Source organism: Parus major, chromosome 2, assembly GCF_001522545.3.
Source record: "Parus major isolate Abel chromosome 2, Parus_major1.1, whole genome shotgun sequence".
In the NCBI taxonomy this organism is placed as follows: Eukaryota; Metazoa; Chordata; class Aves; order Passeriformes; family Paridae; genus Parus; species Parus major.
The window spans coordinates 101,903,289-101,919,351 of NC_031769.1; the positions used below are offsets into that span (position 1 = coordinate 101,903,289).

The 16,063-nt window shown below is 39.5% G+C and overlaps 1 protein-coding gene across 21 annotated transcripts in view; it reads left to right on the forward strand.

Annotated features, from left to right (window-relative positions):
- EPB41L3 (erythrocyte membrane protein band 4.1 like 3) overlaps positions 1-16,063 on the forward strand; it is a 96,977-nt gene that overhangs the window by 54,805 nt on the left and 26,109 nt on the right. For all 21 annotated transcript variants that reach the window (XM_015618923.2, XM_019005705.1, XM_015618927.2 and 18 more), the window contains exons 4-11: positions 110-214; positions 2,467-2,509; positions 5,312-5,387; positions 6,942-7,160; positions 7,447-7,534; positions 10,983-11,135; positions 13,192-13,289; positions 14,638-14,813. In XM_015618923.2, coding sequence (XP_015474409.1) covers positions 110-214; positions 2,467-2,509; positions 5,312-5,387; positions 6,942-7,160; positions 7,447-7,534; positions 10,983-11,135; positions 13,192-13,289; positions 14,638-14,813 — 958 coding nt within the window. The remainder of the gene's footprint in view (positions 1-109; positions 215-2,466; positions 2,510-5,311; positions 5,388-6,941; positions 7,161-7,446; positions 7,535-10,982; positions 11,136-13,191; positions 13,290-14,637; positions 14,814-16,063) is intronic.

Genomic DNA, 16,063 nt, shown 5'->3' on the forward strand with positions numbered 1-16,063 from the left:
TCATTTTGAGGCTACTGGTTTGACAGAAAAAGTGTTATTTTAATGCTTATTTTACTTTAGTTTGCAAACTTAAGTGTCTTTTTCTTTGTTTTCTGTTCATTTCCCACAGAAACGTTCCAGAGGTCAAGTGCTGTTTGACAAAGTGTGCGAGCATCTGAACCTTTTGGAAAAAGACTACTTTGGGCTAACATACAGAGATACAGAAAACCAAAAGGTAACACACAAAACTGCAGGTGGCCTTTGGCCTGTGAACATCAGAAGTCCCTGAGATGCTCCCCAGACAGCTGCAAACAATCCGGAAGCTGGTTTTATCTTCCTTGCCAAGTTCCATAGACACAGTTTGAGCAATTGTTTTTTGTGACTCTACTTCTCAAGAGCATCTCTTGTGTTTCCCTGGGTTCCCTCTCTTTCGGCTATTTATGATGTGAAATATATTAATCACATAGCTGGTGCTCTTTCTAGTATGATTTATTCCTTTACTGTCATAAATGAAAGTCAGATTTACACTCATAGATACACAGCAAAACATATAATACTAAAATATGGCTTAATAATAGTGGTTGGGACACAGATAGGCAGGAGATGACTGACTGCTCCTGCTAACTGCTAAGATAAGGGAAGGCTCTAAGCCTTGACTTTATCTTAGCATTATTGTTGATTTGACTAGAGACATTAGTCTTCAGAAGCAGCTGGTCACAGTAGTGAATCACACTCTGCTGTCCTGCATCCCAGCTTCAGTATGAAACAAGCTGTGTATTGCAAGTGTCAAAGATGATCTAACATGCAGGTGATAGGTGCATACATTGTTTGGGGCATGGTATGGTGAAAGAGAGCGTATCAAAGGGTAATTTAATATATGTTGTGTTATTTTGACATTTTAAGATAAATATTTTGACAGAAACCAATACAAACTTCTTAGCAATATGTGCAGTAGTTCAGTAGAGCTCACCAGCTGAAGGGACTTTGTGCTTTGCATGGCCTGAAAGGTCTTCCCTGATGGAGCTGGAGCTGCTACTACTTTTTTAGCTGTTTATGTCTTGTGGGAACAACAGCTGTTTTCTAGGCTTCCTTTTGTTTCAAAGATATATGATATGAAAGAAATCAGTCTTTTTGTTTCTTTTTTTCCCCCCGTCTTCACAGACTTCTTTGTTTCTAATTCCAAAAGTCACTTAAGCAGCTTGGTCCATGCCAGTGCAAGATATTGCCTTAGCATGTGCTTAGTTTTGAGAAAAGCTAGGCAGAAGTCTATGCATTTTCAGATAGGTATACTTTCCTTCAGGAAAGAGAAGCATGGGTTCATTATTAACATGTGATTTATAAGCACTAAACATTTATAGGTCACCTGTTACTTTACAGAGCTAAACAGTTAAAAGAAATACTGCCTGCTACCACTTTTATTGATCAATAACATGCATATTTTTAATGTCAAAGTACTTAGCAATTCACCTCCATCCTCTGGTGCATAACTTCCAGACAACGTACGTGCCCATACTCCATGTCATCTTTGTAAACAGAAATCCTAATGCGTCTTTAATTTCTCGGTGCATAGTGTGCTTTTGTGCTCAGCAATAGCTGGAGATCTTCAGGCTCATGTTTTGCACCACAGAGCAGGTTTGGACAGCTGCAAAGTGGTTGTTTTTGTTGGGGAGTGATTGTTGTGTTCAGCTTGTTTGATATCTCTTTAGTGTTTTATTGTCTCTCTGATACCTTTGTTTATCTTTCTTTGGAGAAAGTGGAACTTTCCTGGGGAAAGCGAACTTTTTGTTCTGGGCTGTGGCGCATTTTAAATATTAACTTGATTCTCTTAGAGGTCAAGACAGCAGAGGCACTCAGGGCCCCAAGCTGCCCTGTGCCTCCTCTGGAGGAATTTCATCTGCTCCTTGGAATCCATGGAGTACTAACACAACACTGGGATAATTCTCCACCTCCTCAGCAGGGGTTCTATCTTGAGTAATCACTGGGCTCTGCATGGTGTGGGTGCAGGCAGAGGTGCTGTGGTTCTGCCTCTGGTTTTCCCTGGAAAGCCCCTTGTGCCCATGCTGCATTGCAAACAGGGTAGTGCCCTACTCTGCACTTGCTTATCCCCTAGCAAGTCTTTTCAGTCTTTCCAGGATTGGAGGAAAAAATTCCATCAAAACCACCTTTTTATAACAAGCCTGTAGAAGTTTAGTTTTCCTGGAAGATACTCCGTGAAGATATCTCTGTGGGTTCATTTTACCAATTCCTATTTTTTATTCTTTTATTTCAAATCATTCAGGCCCTCAAAGTCTGTGAAGGTTAACAAAAACCCTGTTTCTACACAGGGCCACATTTGAAAATTAGTCTTAGCCCTGCCTATTGCTACTCCAAGGAGAAAGGTGTGGCAGAGCTTCCTGTGTTCTAGCTTTGATTCATAGTACTGTTTTAAAAATAATGTTTATTGTGTTTTCTAATTCAAATTGAAAAGAGGAAACATTTTCTTTGCAGAATTGGTTGGACCCTGCCAAGGAAATCAAGAAGCAGATCCGAAGTAAGTTTGTTATCATTGCCCCCTTCTACATGTCTCCCCATGGGAACAGTGTATTTCACAGTCATCTTTTGTATCCTGTCCCAAGTCTTTAGCAAAGGAATTATGTACATCCTTTAGATTTTTTACTCCACTATGATGGTGAGGCATTTCCGATGCTCGTAGTGCATGAACTTGCATTGCTGAAAACAACTTGACATTTGCAGAGATGCAAAATCCTGAAGTTTGACATTAAGCAATGTAACCTTAGGGAGTAGGCCACGTATATTAATTATTTCTTGTATTACTGATATTTATATCATATCCAAAAACACTGCCCCATACCGGAATAATGCACTGATACAAAATAGTTCTCCATCTAAATATCTTTCCTTTTTTCATTTCAGAATATTGATCTTTGCTCCTAAAATGACCATTCAGTCAATTTTCTGATTCACGTGAATCTTTTTAAAAGCTCAGTTGTTACAACTAGGTGACTGCTATATTAGAAATTAAAAAAATCTCTCAAAGGAAAATCTTTTTGAGACTGCTGGGCTCAAAAGTAGACTTGCGGTTTTTTTTTACTTCCCCTCACTTTTAAAAAGGACAGAATTTTATGTATATGACTTCTGTGGGCAGCAAAGTCTCAGTAACTTTTTTTTTCTGGCACATTTTGTAAGTGACCTCTTCTACAATTTGTGCTTCCAAAAACAAATGTATCTGGTAGTTCACATTTGTTGGATCAGGCCTGGCAAACAAATCCTTTCCCTCTCCAAGATTAAAAGGGTTAATTTACACTGGTGGGAAAATTTCCCCACTTACTATGAGCAACTTCCCCTTTTCTCCAGTATTATTTTCTATACAAGTAAGTGATCTGCATAACAAAGTAATGAACATTTGTCTTTTTTAAATCAAATGAAGGGATGGATCTGGAGAGGAAGGTGCTTTAGACCACAATGAGTCAAGTTACACAGATGGCCAATGCAAATAAAGCAGTTCAGCTCCCCACCACATATTTGAAATGCATTTCATATGTACCCAAGCCATGAAATAGACAATGAAGGGTTGTGACAGCAGGAGATTAACCAGGGCAGAAGAGTCTCATCCTGGACTTGAGGCAGTGGACAGTTGTATTTGCAGAAAATGACAGTAATAATTTACTTTCTCTGTACAATTCATCCCAGAAGTTTGGAACAGGCCAACAGTAGAAAAGTAGTGCTGTTACCCATAATGCTTTCCAAAACATATATAAATATAAATAAATACAAAAATATAAATATATATATATAGAGAGAGTCCTGCTAAATGCTGGTTGAGTTGTACAACACACAGGACACACTGCTGGGACTTCATCCCAGTGGTTGAGAAAGGCCCTTGGTTCACACCCCATTAGCTATAACCCACTGACTTGCACTTGTACTGTTAGGTTTTATTCAAAAAAAATTCAGGTAAAGACTGCTTACTCCTCTGTCTTAACCATCTGTGCTATTATGATAGGCTTGATCATAATAATAATCATAATAATAAATGATAATAATAAATAGTAAATGATCATAATAGCTTTGATTTATTTTTTTGTGGCAAGGAATAGGTTTGCAGGCCATAGTCCCTTCCACCTGTTGTGGAACCAGGTGTCACCTCTGGCTGCATTCCCACCTTGGGGCTGGTCTGCTCTCTGGTGGGATCATGCCCCATCCTCATTGCCAGCCAAATCTTCCTTTCTTTTATGGCCCAAGAAAATGGAGAAGTTCCTAGACTCAGGGACTCCAAAAGTCATGCCAAGAGCTGAAGTCCTGGTGGTGAACATCAGAACTCTTCTTGCACATTCATGGAATCATAGAATTGTTTGGATTGGATGGGACCTTAAAGATCACTGAATTTCAACTCCTGCCATGGGCAGGGACACTTCCCACTGAAGCAGATTGCTCAGAGACCCATCCAGCCTGGCCTTGAACATTTGAGATTAGATGTGTGTATGACCAAAGTGGATGGGGCCTCCCATGGGATAAAATTTCCTTGTTGCTTGTAAGAACAGTGTGGTTTGGGGTTTTGTTATTGCTTTTCATTTGTATTCAAGTCATGTGTTAGTGTAACCTAACCCTTTTTTCAGAATAACTTCTAGATTTACGTACCATGTTCAACTCCTTTTTTTAAATCTTGATATTTTTTTTTAACAACATTTAAAGCTAACACTCCAGAAATAATTTTGCTAAATCTGGAGATAGAAACCAGTATTCATCCTGTGGGTCAACTATCTTTAGTGAAATAATTAAATAAGAATTCCCCAGAGCTGACTTTTGCAGTCATACTCTCTGTTTGTCCTTGCAGTTTTCTCTTCACAATAATTTATGTCTGCTGAAGAAAGGAGCTATGTGCTGAGGCAGCACTCTGAGAGGATGCTGTGAGCTGATTTGGGCAGCTAGACCTCGGCACATCACCCTGCTCCAGAGCCAGCTTGTACTCTGGCTTGTGGTGTTTCCAGTGCCTCAGTGTTTTGGGTTATTGTTTTTTAAAGCTTGTACAGGCAGTGTGGTGCTTACTTTCCATAAACTTTGTTCTCAGACTGAGGGTTTTTTTAGTATTAGTAATAAATTACTGCACACTCAGAGTCCTCATTTTAGTGGTAGTCCTACTAAATAAGAAAAGAGCTGTAAAATCTGATTTAATGCAGTATCTTCAGTACAACGTGTGAGAAAAATATTCTAAAGCCTGTTCTCGTTAATTGCCTGTCTGGGATATTTTTTTAAGTCTGCCGGTGATTGAATAGCATGAGCATCTCTGTTTGCACTTGCAGTGTACTTTCAGTCAATCTGTATTCTTTTCCAGGTGGTGCTTGGCAGTTTGCATTTAATGTGAAATTCTACCCTCCAGACCCTGCCCAGCTATCTGAAGACATTACCAGGTGTTTAAAACATTAAATACCTTTTTAAAAGTGGATTAAAAGCTGTTCCTGGTAGTATTTACACTCTAATTATCCAAGAAAATAAATGCTTTTATTCTATTGTCTTTCATATGAGCTTATGGAAAATATGCAATGCTTTGGCAGAAAAGAGAGTGTGAACAGTGTCTTATCTCCTGTGTTATGAACTATTTTATGTAGTTTAAGCCTAAACCCCAGCTTTTTCAATATGTATATTCCTTAGAATATAGAATATATTCCTTGGAGATGATTTTAATTTTCACAAAGATACCCAATGCCCATTTTTTCCAGCGGTACCAAGTTACTACTGTTAGTAAAATTATGACTGTGAAAGGAAAGAAGTGAGATAATGTTGTGGTTTCATGACCATACTGAATGCAAAACAGATCACTGTACTAGCTACTTTAAAAAAAAATGAACTCTTTCCCAGCTGAAATCAACATTTTCATAGGTGAGAATAAGCATGCATGTAAATTTTGTATATCATTCGACAAAGTAAGCAATCAGTGTGCATGGAATAGCGAATATGGTGGTAATGAATAGCTGCTCCCTGCTCTCCAAGTCACTCAGCTTTGCACTCTACACCTCTGCTCTCTGGTTTTGTATTCATATTGCAACCACAACAAAAAAAACCAAAATAAAAACCTCACCTGATTTCCTCCTTGGAAGGAGGCACAAAAGCTTTGAGCCATGATGAGATATTATGCCATCAGCAAACTGTTCCCCAGCCTGTTGCAACATTTGCAACCTTTGAATATTTTTAACCTACATTGCTTTATGGACTGTTTGTTGCTTTTTAAGGTAGCATGAAGCCTTTGGCCTAGATCAGGGTCCCCTGTGGTAGGTACTGTGAGGAAGGAGAGTGTGCCAAGAGTTCACAACTGAGCAGTGGACTTCCAAAGGAAAGGATTGCCTTATTCCTCTTTGGACTCTTAAATTTCCCCTGGGACCTCTGCCTTTGCCACCAAACCAATGCTCTTCACCTGTATTTCTGTTTTCATCTAGTTGGTGAAACCTTGCACTGCATATTTCTGTGGTTTTAATAGCATTTATTGTTTAAATGTATTTTTCAGACAGCACAACATATTGCAAAAGAGACAGCTTATTTTTTTGAATGACTTGGAGATCAGGTATTCTTAAATGAACACTGTGTGAGGGTTTTAATTATTTTTTTCTCCTTAAAGAGTTATCAGGTAGATTTATATTTAAGTGATTTATGATAGAAATCTAGTATGTTTAATGGGTATTTTTTTGTCTAGGTCACTAAACAAAGTAATAACCTATTTTATTAAGAGATCTCCATACTGCTGTATAAAGATAAATTAGGTGTTCCTACTAATAAATTAGGCAAAAGCTTGGTGTTTTGGGGTTTTTTTACAAAATTATAATTGTCCTTGTAAATGGCTGAAAATCTCAGGGCTTGGCCGTCTGCAAATTCCTATTGGAACCCATGTCTCTTTCCAGTGCTCCGGCAGTGCTTCTCTGGGGGCAGTGGTGGAGGGGCCTTGTCTGAGCTGCTTTGGTGCTCTCTTGCAGGTACTACCTCTGCTTGCAGCTGAGAGATGACATCGTTTCGGGTCGGCTGCCCTGCTCGTTCGTCACGCTGGCCCTGCTGGGCTCCTACACTGTGCAGTCGGAGCTCGGTGACTACGACCCGGACGAGTACGGCAGCGACTACATCAGTGAATTCCGCTTCGCGCCAAACCACACTAAAGAGCTGGAGGACAAAGTGATCGAGCTGCACAAGAGCCACAGGTAAGCAGAGGGCATCAGTGTGAGCTCTAGCTTCAGGTACCCTCTTGGTGCATCAGGAGATGTTAAATTCTGAAGTGGTGTACTTAATCGGCAAGACTCCTCTGTTTGTCTTTGGATAGAGAAGAGCTTTGCAGCATGTGAGTTAACAGGGTCTGCTCTAGAGCTGTGGCTCTGGTAGGTACCTAAGGGGTATGGCTGTACTTCTGAAAATGTTTTCCAGCTGCTGGATTTTCTTTTGGATTCTGTTTCCTTAACATTTATGCTAGAACTGGTTACTTTTCCACAGGGGAATGACACCTGCAGAAGCTGAGATGCATTTCTTGGAGAATGCCAAAAAACTATCCATGTATGGAGTAGATCTCCATCATGCCAAGGTATGTAGTTTAGTTCTTTCGCTGGCCAAATGTCTCCTGTGGCATAGTACATGGATCTGCATGGAATCCCTGATTTATTTTTTCTTGTGTTTTTGAGACACGAATTTTGTGGGATGGATTATGTGTCAACATGAGGAAAAGTGACTCATGAAATAAGTGTAAATATATCCTGTAACCATAACATAACTTATCCTGTAGATCCAAAGAAGTTGCACATCAACTTTCATGTTGATTTAACAGTGCTATCCTTGAGGAAAATACTGAATAGATGGTGATGAGGGAGGATTTTAGAAGCTGTCCAGAGAGTGGTCAAGTTTCATTTAATTCAGCTACATTTTCCAGTTTAATAAGGCCAACCATGCTATCTTAGCTGGATAGCAAATCATTTCTATGTTGCAAAGGACTTTCAAGCAATTATTTAGCTGATGACCTAATCAGGTTGATGATAATTGGGAGACAGCAGCTTGTTTCTCTCCTGAAGTGTGGTTGTTGCAGTTGACAGGGAGGGCAGTAATTCTCCTGGAAACATTCTTCCATGATCAAGTATTTTCTCTAATCATCAGCAGGCTAAGTTATGAATAAAACATGCTCATTCTTACTGTGGCTTGGGAGAGCCACCTATTAGCCTTGTGTTGGTTGTCTGATTTTTGGTTTTAAATTTTCTTTCCAAATAAATAATTACTATTGTTTTCTTTACTCTTCAGAGTAAGACTAATGGATTTTAACATTTTTGAGGTTAGCAAGCATCCTTGGCAAATAAATATGGAAACAAAGAATTCTGCCCTGTGGAGAAAACTGCATTTTCTGTAAAGGTCAAATTATTGTGAGCCTGTTTTTTTGCTGCAGCAGATCCTTTCAAGAATTAAGATAAATTTGCAGCTTGGATCTTGAAAGAGCCTGCAACCATGTCCCTGGGGCATTTTGTAGGAGCTGTGCATGTGTGTTACAGAATTCAAGGCAATCTTTTGTGTTCTGTTAATTGCCTTCACTGAAAATGAAGAATCTGTGTACAGCTCAATGGGTAACATCCACCAGGAGGGGATGCCACTGTCTTCCCTGTATCCTGAAGATACGCACACTGTCTTGAGGGATATTTGGAGCAGAGAGAAATGGATTGGCAAATGTCACTTGATAGTTTTTTTTCTGATGCAAAGAAATCCAAAAACCAGCTACTAAATGGATTACTGTTTTAAATAAGTTACAAGCTTTGTTACTGAAAATTTTACATAACATAGCATTAAGGCCTAAGTATTTTTTCAGAATACTGGAGAAAAGCTGTGAAGTTTAAGATGGGTTATTATAAGATAACCAATTTATTTATTCTTTCCTGAAAAAGTATTAGTATCCTGGTTTTCTCTTCTTTTTTTTTCATATCGAAAGACTCAGAACAAGAGAAGTTAGTAGAAAAGCTAATCTCTCTTCAAACTAATGCTCTTTATTTTAAAAAGCTGAGGTGATAACCAAGGTGTGTCTGTCTGTGAGTTAGGAAACTTGACAGTCATCTTGAAAATTGAGCTGAAGGTGGGAAAAGTGGACTCTGCGTGAGAAGTCATGTTTAGTTTTAATTAGGTCTTCCAGAGAGATCTGAAGGTGTCAGGCTAGGGGACAAGTATCTCTGTGCATGCTTTTTGGAAGTCATGCCCTGGAAAATGTCTCTACATAAATGTCAGTTCATTAAGGCTGTGCCAATATCCTCAGTGTTGGACAGATGTTGGACTCAACAGCTCACATTAAAACTAGTTCTCAGTTATCCAGTGCAAAGCTGTGATGAAAAGTATGTTCAAATAAATCTGTCCTCTGGGCTGTCACCATTATGAGGAAGTCCCCCCATCCATATGCAGATCTGCAGGGATGTGCCTCAGACATTACAGCTAACAGGTTTCTGCCCTATGCAACCACATGGCTCCTAAAAAGTGAAATTATTTTATTCAGGTTTCATTTTACACTAGTAGTATTACATTGGAAAACATTCTCTGACACCAACAAGTAACAGAAGTCTTGAATATACTTAGATCTGCAGCAAAGGTGGAGATAAGGGAAGAAGGCATTCCAACAAGTTTTTGAGAAAGGCTATCAAAAAAAGAAGCCCCTTGACCTGCAGGTATGTGCCATGTATGAGCACACTTGCATTTCAGGCATTCACCAGGCAGTGTGATTACATTGTTCTTTGCTTAGGAAAGTGAAACAGAAGTACACTGAAAAACTTTGCTTTGTTTTTTCTGTAGTGCCTGACGGTAATACCACACAAGAGCTGTATTTAGAAAAAAAATTATATTTAAGAGGTGATACCATCGTTGTTGGAACATATGTCCTCTATTGATGTGCTTTGTAATACTGAAATGACTTCATGGCACTATTTCTATGTTGTGATATCAAAACTTTTTTTTTTTTAATTTCAAGCTGCACCATAGCTGGTTTTTTATGACTGACCATATATACCATTGTGCTGGTCTTGAAATGTAATCAGATTTTCACCGAGTGCCTAAAAGATAGCTGGCTGGGAAAACCAGAGGAAAATGATGAATTCATTTCGTGAATATCATAGGGTGACATCTTCATAGCATCTGCGATCAGGCTTTTTAGACTTTAGGTTATTTAAAAACAATTTTTGAAAAACGCAATTACTTTGAAGTGGATTCTTCTTTACTAAATCAGTACTAGTGCTTAGCTGAACAAAGATACAGTGATAGAAGATAATGAAAATTGGTTGTAGACTATTTGAAGACTTCTAAAGGAAAAAAAGATCTGTATTTCTTACTTTAAAAACCACATATTTATGGGTATGTTCTGATAAGACTGTGGACAAATCTTCTGTAGTGCTAATGTGTCTGAGCTACAGCCTCCTGTCAAACGTAGGTTGTAGCACAGGCACAGTCACACACTTTTAGAAAAGAACTGTTATTGGTCCAAATGCCCAACTTTATGCCTACTGGCCATTTCAAAGTGGAAATACTGGCAAAGGAATAAGAGCATTAAATAAACCAACAAGCCTACTAAAGCCAAGATGAGCAAACTACAGAAGGAAAATCTAAGGATCCACAAGGCTTAGTCATGGAGATAAGTGATATGAGGAGAAGTAAATTTGTATGCTGTCATACTTATTTTCAATCTGGTATTTATGCTAATAAACCTTTTTATTATGCTAATGAAACTTTGCTATATGATTGATATCTTTATTTTAATGACATCTAAAATTTCCCTCCTCCTTTTGGAGTCTTTGTAAAATATAAGGAAACACTGGAAACCCTCAGTTTTCTTCACCCTTCCCAACCTTACAATTATTTGCATGAATGCATTCAGTGAGTAGGGTAGTGCTCAGAAATCAGGTCACTACAGCTGATGCATTAAAAAGACATAGATCAGATAGAAACACGGGATACAGGAATCTGTAGTACTGTAGCATGCAAGGATAGAAATACTCAACAAAGTGCACTGCTTGCTATTCCAGGATTCTGAAGGAGTGGAAATCATGCTAGGAGTCTGTGCAAGTGGACTCTTAATATATCGAGACAGGCTCAGAATAAATAGATTTGCCTGGCCAAAGGTTTTGAAAATTTCCTACAAGAGAAACAACTTCTACATCAAAATCCGTCCAGGGGAGGTAAGGTCATCCTGATTCTCTTAAGTGGATGAACCTCTTGAAAAAACATGAGTTTTTACTGATTTGTTGATTTGTTTTGTCTTATATGCTTTTGACATTCCTCTCCATTTATATTTCCTAATTTTAATTTATGCTGATTTTCTTAGAAAAGATTAGGTATATACTTTCTTTAAATTACAGGTAAAAAACAACTTTGGTACTTTTCTGTTTACATCCATGAACTGATGTAAGGAACAAATATGGCCATCGACACATAATAAGCTCACCCATATTATGAATACTTTGGGCATTTAAGTAGCACAGTGCTTATTCATGGAGAGCTTGCTATCGTCCCTCATGTTGTACGTGAAACTGGCATTTATCTCACCCAGTAAGAGATGTAGACAGGCCATGCCAAACTCTATAAACATATCAGACCAGTGTATTTAGAGCACTTTGGGTAGCTGCACACATTAGCCCTCCCAGGCCCACCGGAGCTCCTGTTCTGGCTCTGGAGAAGGGGATGTGAAATCTCGTACAGTGAGTGCCCTCTCGTGGCTCAGCTGGATGTGAAAAAAACACCGACCTCACAGCCCGGGCATGCGCCCACCCAGAAATCATGGATATTATGGAATGGTTTGGTTGGAAGGGATCTTGATGACCATCTAGTTCCCATCCCTCTGCCGTGGCAAGGGATGCCATCCGCTAGACTCAGTTCTTCAAAGCTCCATCCAACCTGGACTGTAAGATGATAACTCTTAAAGAACTCAGGATCATGGGCAGAGGAGGATTTCCATTTTAAGTGCCAGTACATTAACTGGCCGGTGATAGATGAAAACCCCGTATCTATTTAGAGTGTGGAGCTGTATAGCAGGACAGAAATCACTTAAATAAGGACTGGTCTTTCGCCCTTAATGCAGCCAATGTCTGTGGGACTGACTTCATAACTGACCTGGGAAACTTGCTGGGGTTCCCACCCCAGAGCCTGAGCCGTTTTTAGAGTCCTAAACTGAAATCCTCAAATCTCCTGCCCCTCTGCAGACAGAGTTTTAGTAAATGAGTTTCCAGCCTTGAGTTTGATTTTAAAAACCCAGATAAATAGCCTAGTGCCCTCACTGTCATTCCTGAAGCTCTCCACCACTGCTACCCTGTTGAGGTCTGCTGGTCTTGGGACACAGTATCCTGTGACCAGGTCATAGTTCTGTGTGCAAAATAATCAATGCAGACTCTGTCCAAATTACATTTGATGATAATGTGATTCACTGTCCCACATCATCTTTATTATTTTGCTGTTTCCTGCCTTATTTCCCTGTCAGCTCCTGTAGGGATCCAGACTTCCTTACAAGTGGCCTTCTGTCTACCTTCCCTCCATCACAGAAACTCTGTTTTCTGCTCAGCTGTCTGCATGTGGCCATCAAAATGTTACAGCAGATATAGCTGGCACAGCCTCTACATCTGGAATATATAAATTTGCAGCACAATCTAAAGAGGTCTCTTTATATCTCTGGACAACTCTTGTCAATGATCTGTCTTGCCTCCTCCTCCTCAGATGAATTGGCTCTAACCACTGTAATTTACTAATGGTAGTACTTTCTCTGTAAATATCCTTAATCTAAGGCTATGTGAGACCAAATCAGTCCCTGAGGACTGCTGCTCACCTCCAGCTATTATCAGGCTTCCCACTGTAGTTTAAACTGGTGAAAATGAATCAATGGGGTTAAAATAAATCAACAGGGTTAAAACACTTGAATGATGTTCTCTCAGAAGTCCCCCAAATCTTAATTGATCTCTTTGTATAGGGTATAAAAAGCATCACTGTCACCATAAGAAATCTCTTGCTCATTACCAATATTTCCCCCCAGAAGTGATCCTCAAATGCTGCCACAGATTATCATTCACAGCTTCTTTCCCAGAATACTTTCTGTAAAGTATGTACATGTGTGGTTATATACATGAGCGTATACGTTCGCCCTTGCAATGAGTGATACAGACGGAGGAAGTGAAGATGAACCTGTGTACACTGTCTAAAAATAGATGCACAGCACCAAAAACATACTTATTCTTTTTTCCTACCTAGTTTGAGCAGTTTGAAAGCACTATTGGGTTTAAGTTGCCAAATCATCGTGCTGCAAAGCGCTTATGGAAAGTGTGTGTTGAACACCATACATTTTTCAGGTATGTGGATTTCTTTTCCTAAAGGTGTGATATAAACCGCAACAGAAAATATAAATTCTGTCAGCAGAGACAAAACCCTTCAAATCAAATTGTCTTTTTGATCATGAGGTACCTCTGAGCAGATGAAGATTATTGCTTTTTCAAAATTTGAGATGTTGCACCCAAATTGTTCATGCTATTTCAGATGGATACTGCTTAAAATCACCATATGGTTCTAATTAATCATTTTGCTTTATCTGTGCAATGATATTATCAGCTGCTATAATTAAAGAGATGAAGGACTCTGCTGCACTACTGCATAGAAGCTTGCATAGGGAAAACAACTTATATGGAAGATTGCTGGGGGATGTGGTTAAGGGTTTAAAAAGAAGAATATTTATATTTAATTATATATGAAAGTACAGACAGTAGTAGGCCATGGGTTTTTTTGGTCACCCAGAATACCCAACCCACAGCTGTAATTTTTGGATTACTAAGGAGTTTTGGAGCCATTTTTTTTGACTTCTAAGAACTGAGAAAAGTTTAGGATAGTGAAATAAGTGCTGTAATTAGTTTGTGCTAAGATAGTCATTAAATAGGTACTTAACAAGGAAAACCCAAAAGGGTGATATTTTCAATAGTTTGAAAGGGTGCTCAGTGTTTAAGAACCCCCTCTGGGGAATATTTGGGAGTACTGAAGAATTTCCCTCCTTTCTTAAAACCGTTGGTTCAGGCTGTCTGTACATTCATATGAAATGCAGTCTTAGCAGCAAAAGATCTAAAGAGAAATGAAGTATGCATTTTTTGGGGTATTTTCTGATTTTTAATGAAAGATCACTATTCTATGTCTGAAGCATAGAGTCCATAGCAGAAGAATGGCTTCTTCAGCCAGATACCATGCCCAAAATACAGAGGGGTGGAGAGCTCAAACCTGAAAAATGTCTACACCCCTGTGAATGAATACTGCCTGTCATTCACTGGAAATCAATTCTGGCCCTGTCCTCAGCATAACATCACCATGTTAAATTTGAAGAGCTACATCTGCATTCCAGCCCAGTGGGGGCCTCTGGTACAAGAAACACCTTATTTTTACTTTTGGTAATCAGAAAATAGTAAATCTGATTTTCAAGCATGAAGGAGCTGAGTGATTCTTGCCCATTTCGAAGAACTCAGATCTTCAAATTCTTTAGCTAAGTGGTTTTGTCATGCTGTATGAGGGGCATCCTTTGATTCCCTTTTAGCCACAGGCCGGTGAGGCGCAGGTTACGATGGGGAGTGATACCCAGCAGTCATCTTCTCTCCTGTGCAGAAACAGTGGACTGATTTTGGAGGAGGGGGAATAACATGTGCACTGCTTGGTGTCTTTTAGGCTCCTGCTGCCAGAAGCACCTCCAAAGAAGTTCCTCACGTTGGGCTCCAAGTTTCGCTACAGCGGCCGGACACAGGCGCAGACGAGAAGAGCCAGTGCCCTCATAGACCGTCCTGCACCTTACTTTGAGCGCTCCTCTAGTAAACGTTACACCATGTCTCGCAGCTTAGATGGGGGTAAGGTCCTCTCAACTGACCTTGTCAAAAGTTATCATCACCGTGGTCACTGCTTTAGGTTAGGTGTAGAGCTCATCATCTCCTCTCCTTGAGATGTGGCTGAGTGGAGGCCGTGAGTACCTGCATGTGCACTGCAGGGGTAGAGGAGGATGCAGAGAAATTCCATGCTAAATGTACTGCCCGCGTTCTTACAAAGTGTTTGGCTGGAGGATGTGCTTTGGAGCCCACTCTTCACAGAGCCTCTGTCCTTGGCCTCGTATCTGCTTCCCTGCTTTGGGGAAGGATGGGATGGACCTGCCTGCCCAAGAAAGTCAGGCTTCACCGCTTTTTCAGGGTTTGCATGTGTGACTGTTTGGGTTTTGTTTGAATCTGAGATTTTCTCCTGTGTAGGTTTTTCACTTAAGTTTGTTACAATCCAGAAATTATTAATTATTTCCTTTGAGTAATAACACTTGATTCCAATTAGCTCACCTTACCCAATTCCTGCTCCAATGAGCGCTGAGACCGTTTTCATACATTATTTTTGAAGGTATGAAATGGAGAGTAATATACATTGGTTAATAGTACATCCTTCCTCTCTTTTTCCTTGGTTCATGGAGGTCACGGTTCTGCTGCTGACTTTGGTTAAATCAGTGTGTAGTTCAGAGTGTCAGCTCCCATCAGCTATTACTGTTGTCCGCTGTTGAGTAAAAAGAGGTTGTAGTGTTGTAGTTTATTTTTGTAGAAAAAAAGAGACTGAGACTAAACTCAGATTCATTACAGATTAAAAAAAAGGTGAACTATCTTGCAGAATATCACAAATTGCAATGAGTATAATTGGTGGTGGGAACTGGGAGAAGACTTGATTTAAAAGTACAAGTGACAAGCCTTTTTCTCTCCCTCTAAAGGTGCTGTTTGTCATTAATTATTTTGGAATCTTCTAATTCTGATGTGCTTCTTGCTCGTTACCAAGCAACTGGTGACCTGATTGCTGTGCATGTGTTTCAAAGCAGAAATTATCCTTCTGCATTATTTTGTTTGTAACATCTAAACAAGATGTCTCCCTCTACTCCCTTTGCTTTCTCCTGCCTCCTAAATTTAATCCCAAGAGATAAGATACCTGAAACCCTTTATACAGCATTTGTTAGACTCTGCAAGGTTTTTATGATGTTAATTTGCCCAAGTGAAAATGGGGGAAAGAGGTTTTTTAAATCAATGCTTATGGTCTCTTCACTAGCGTTGTTACTATAATGCAGATGTGTCTGTAACGT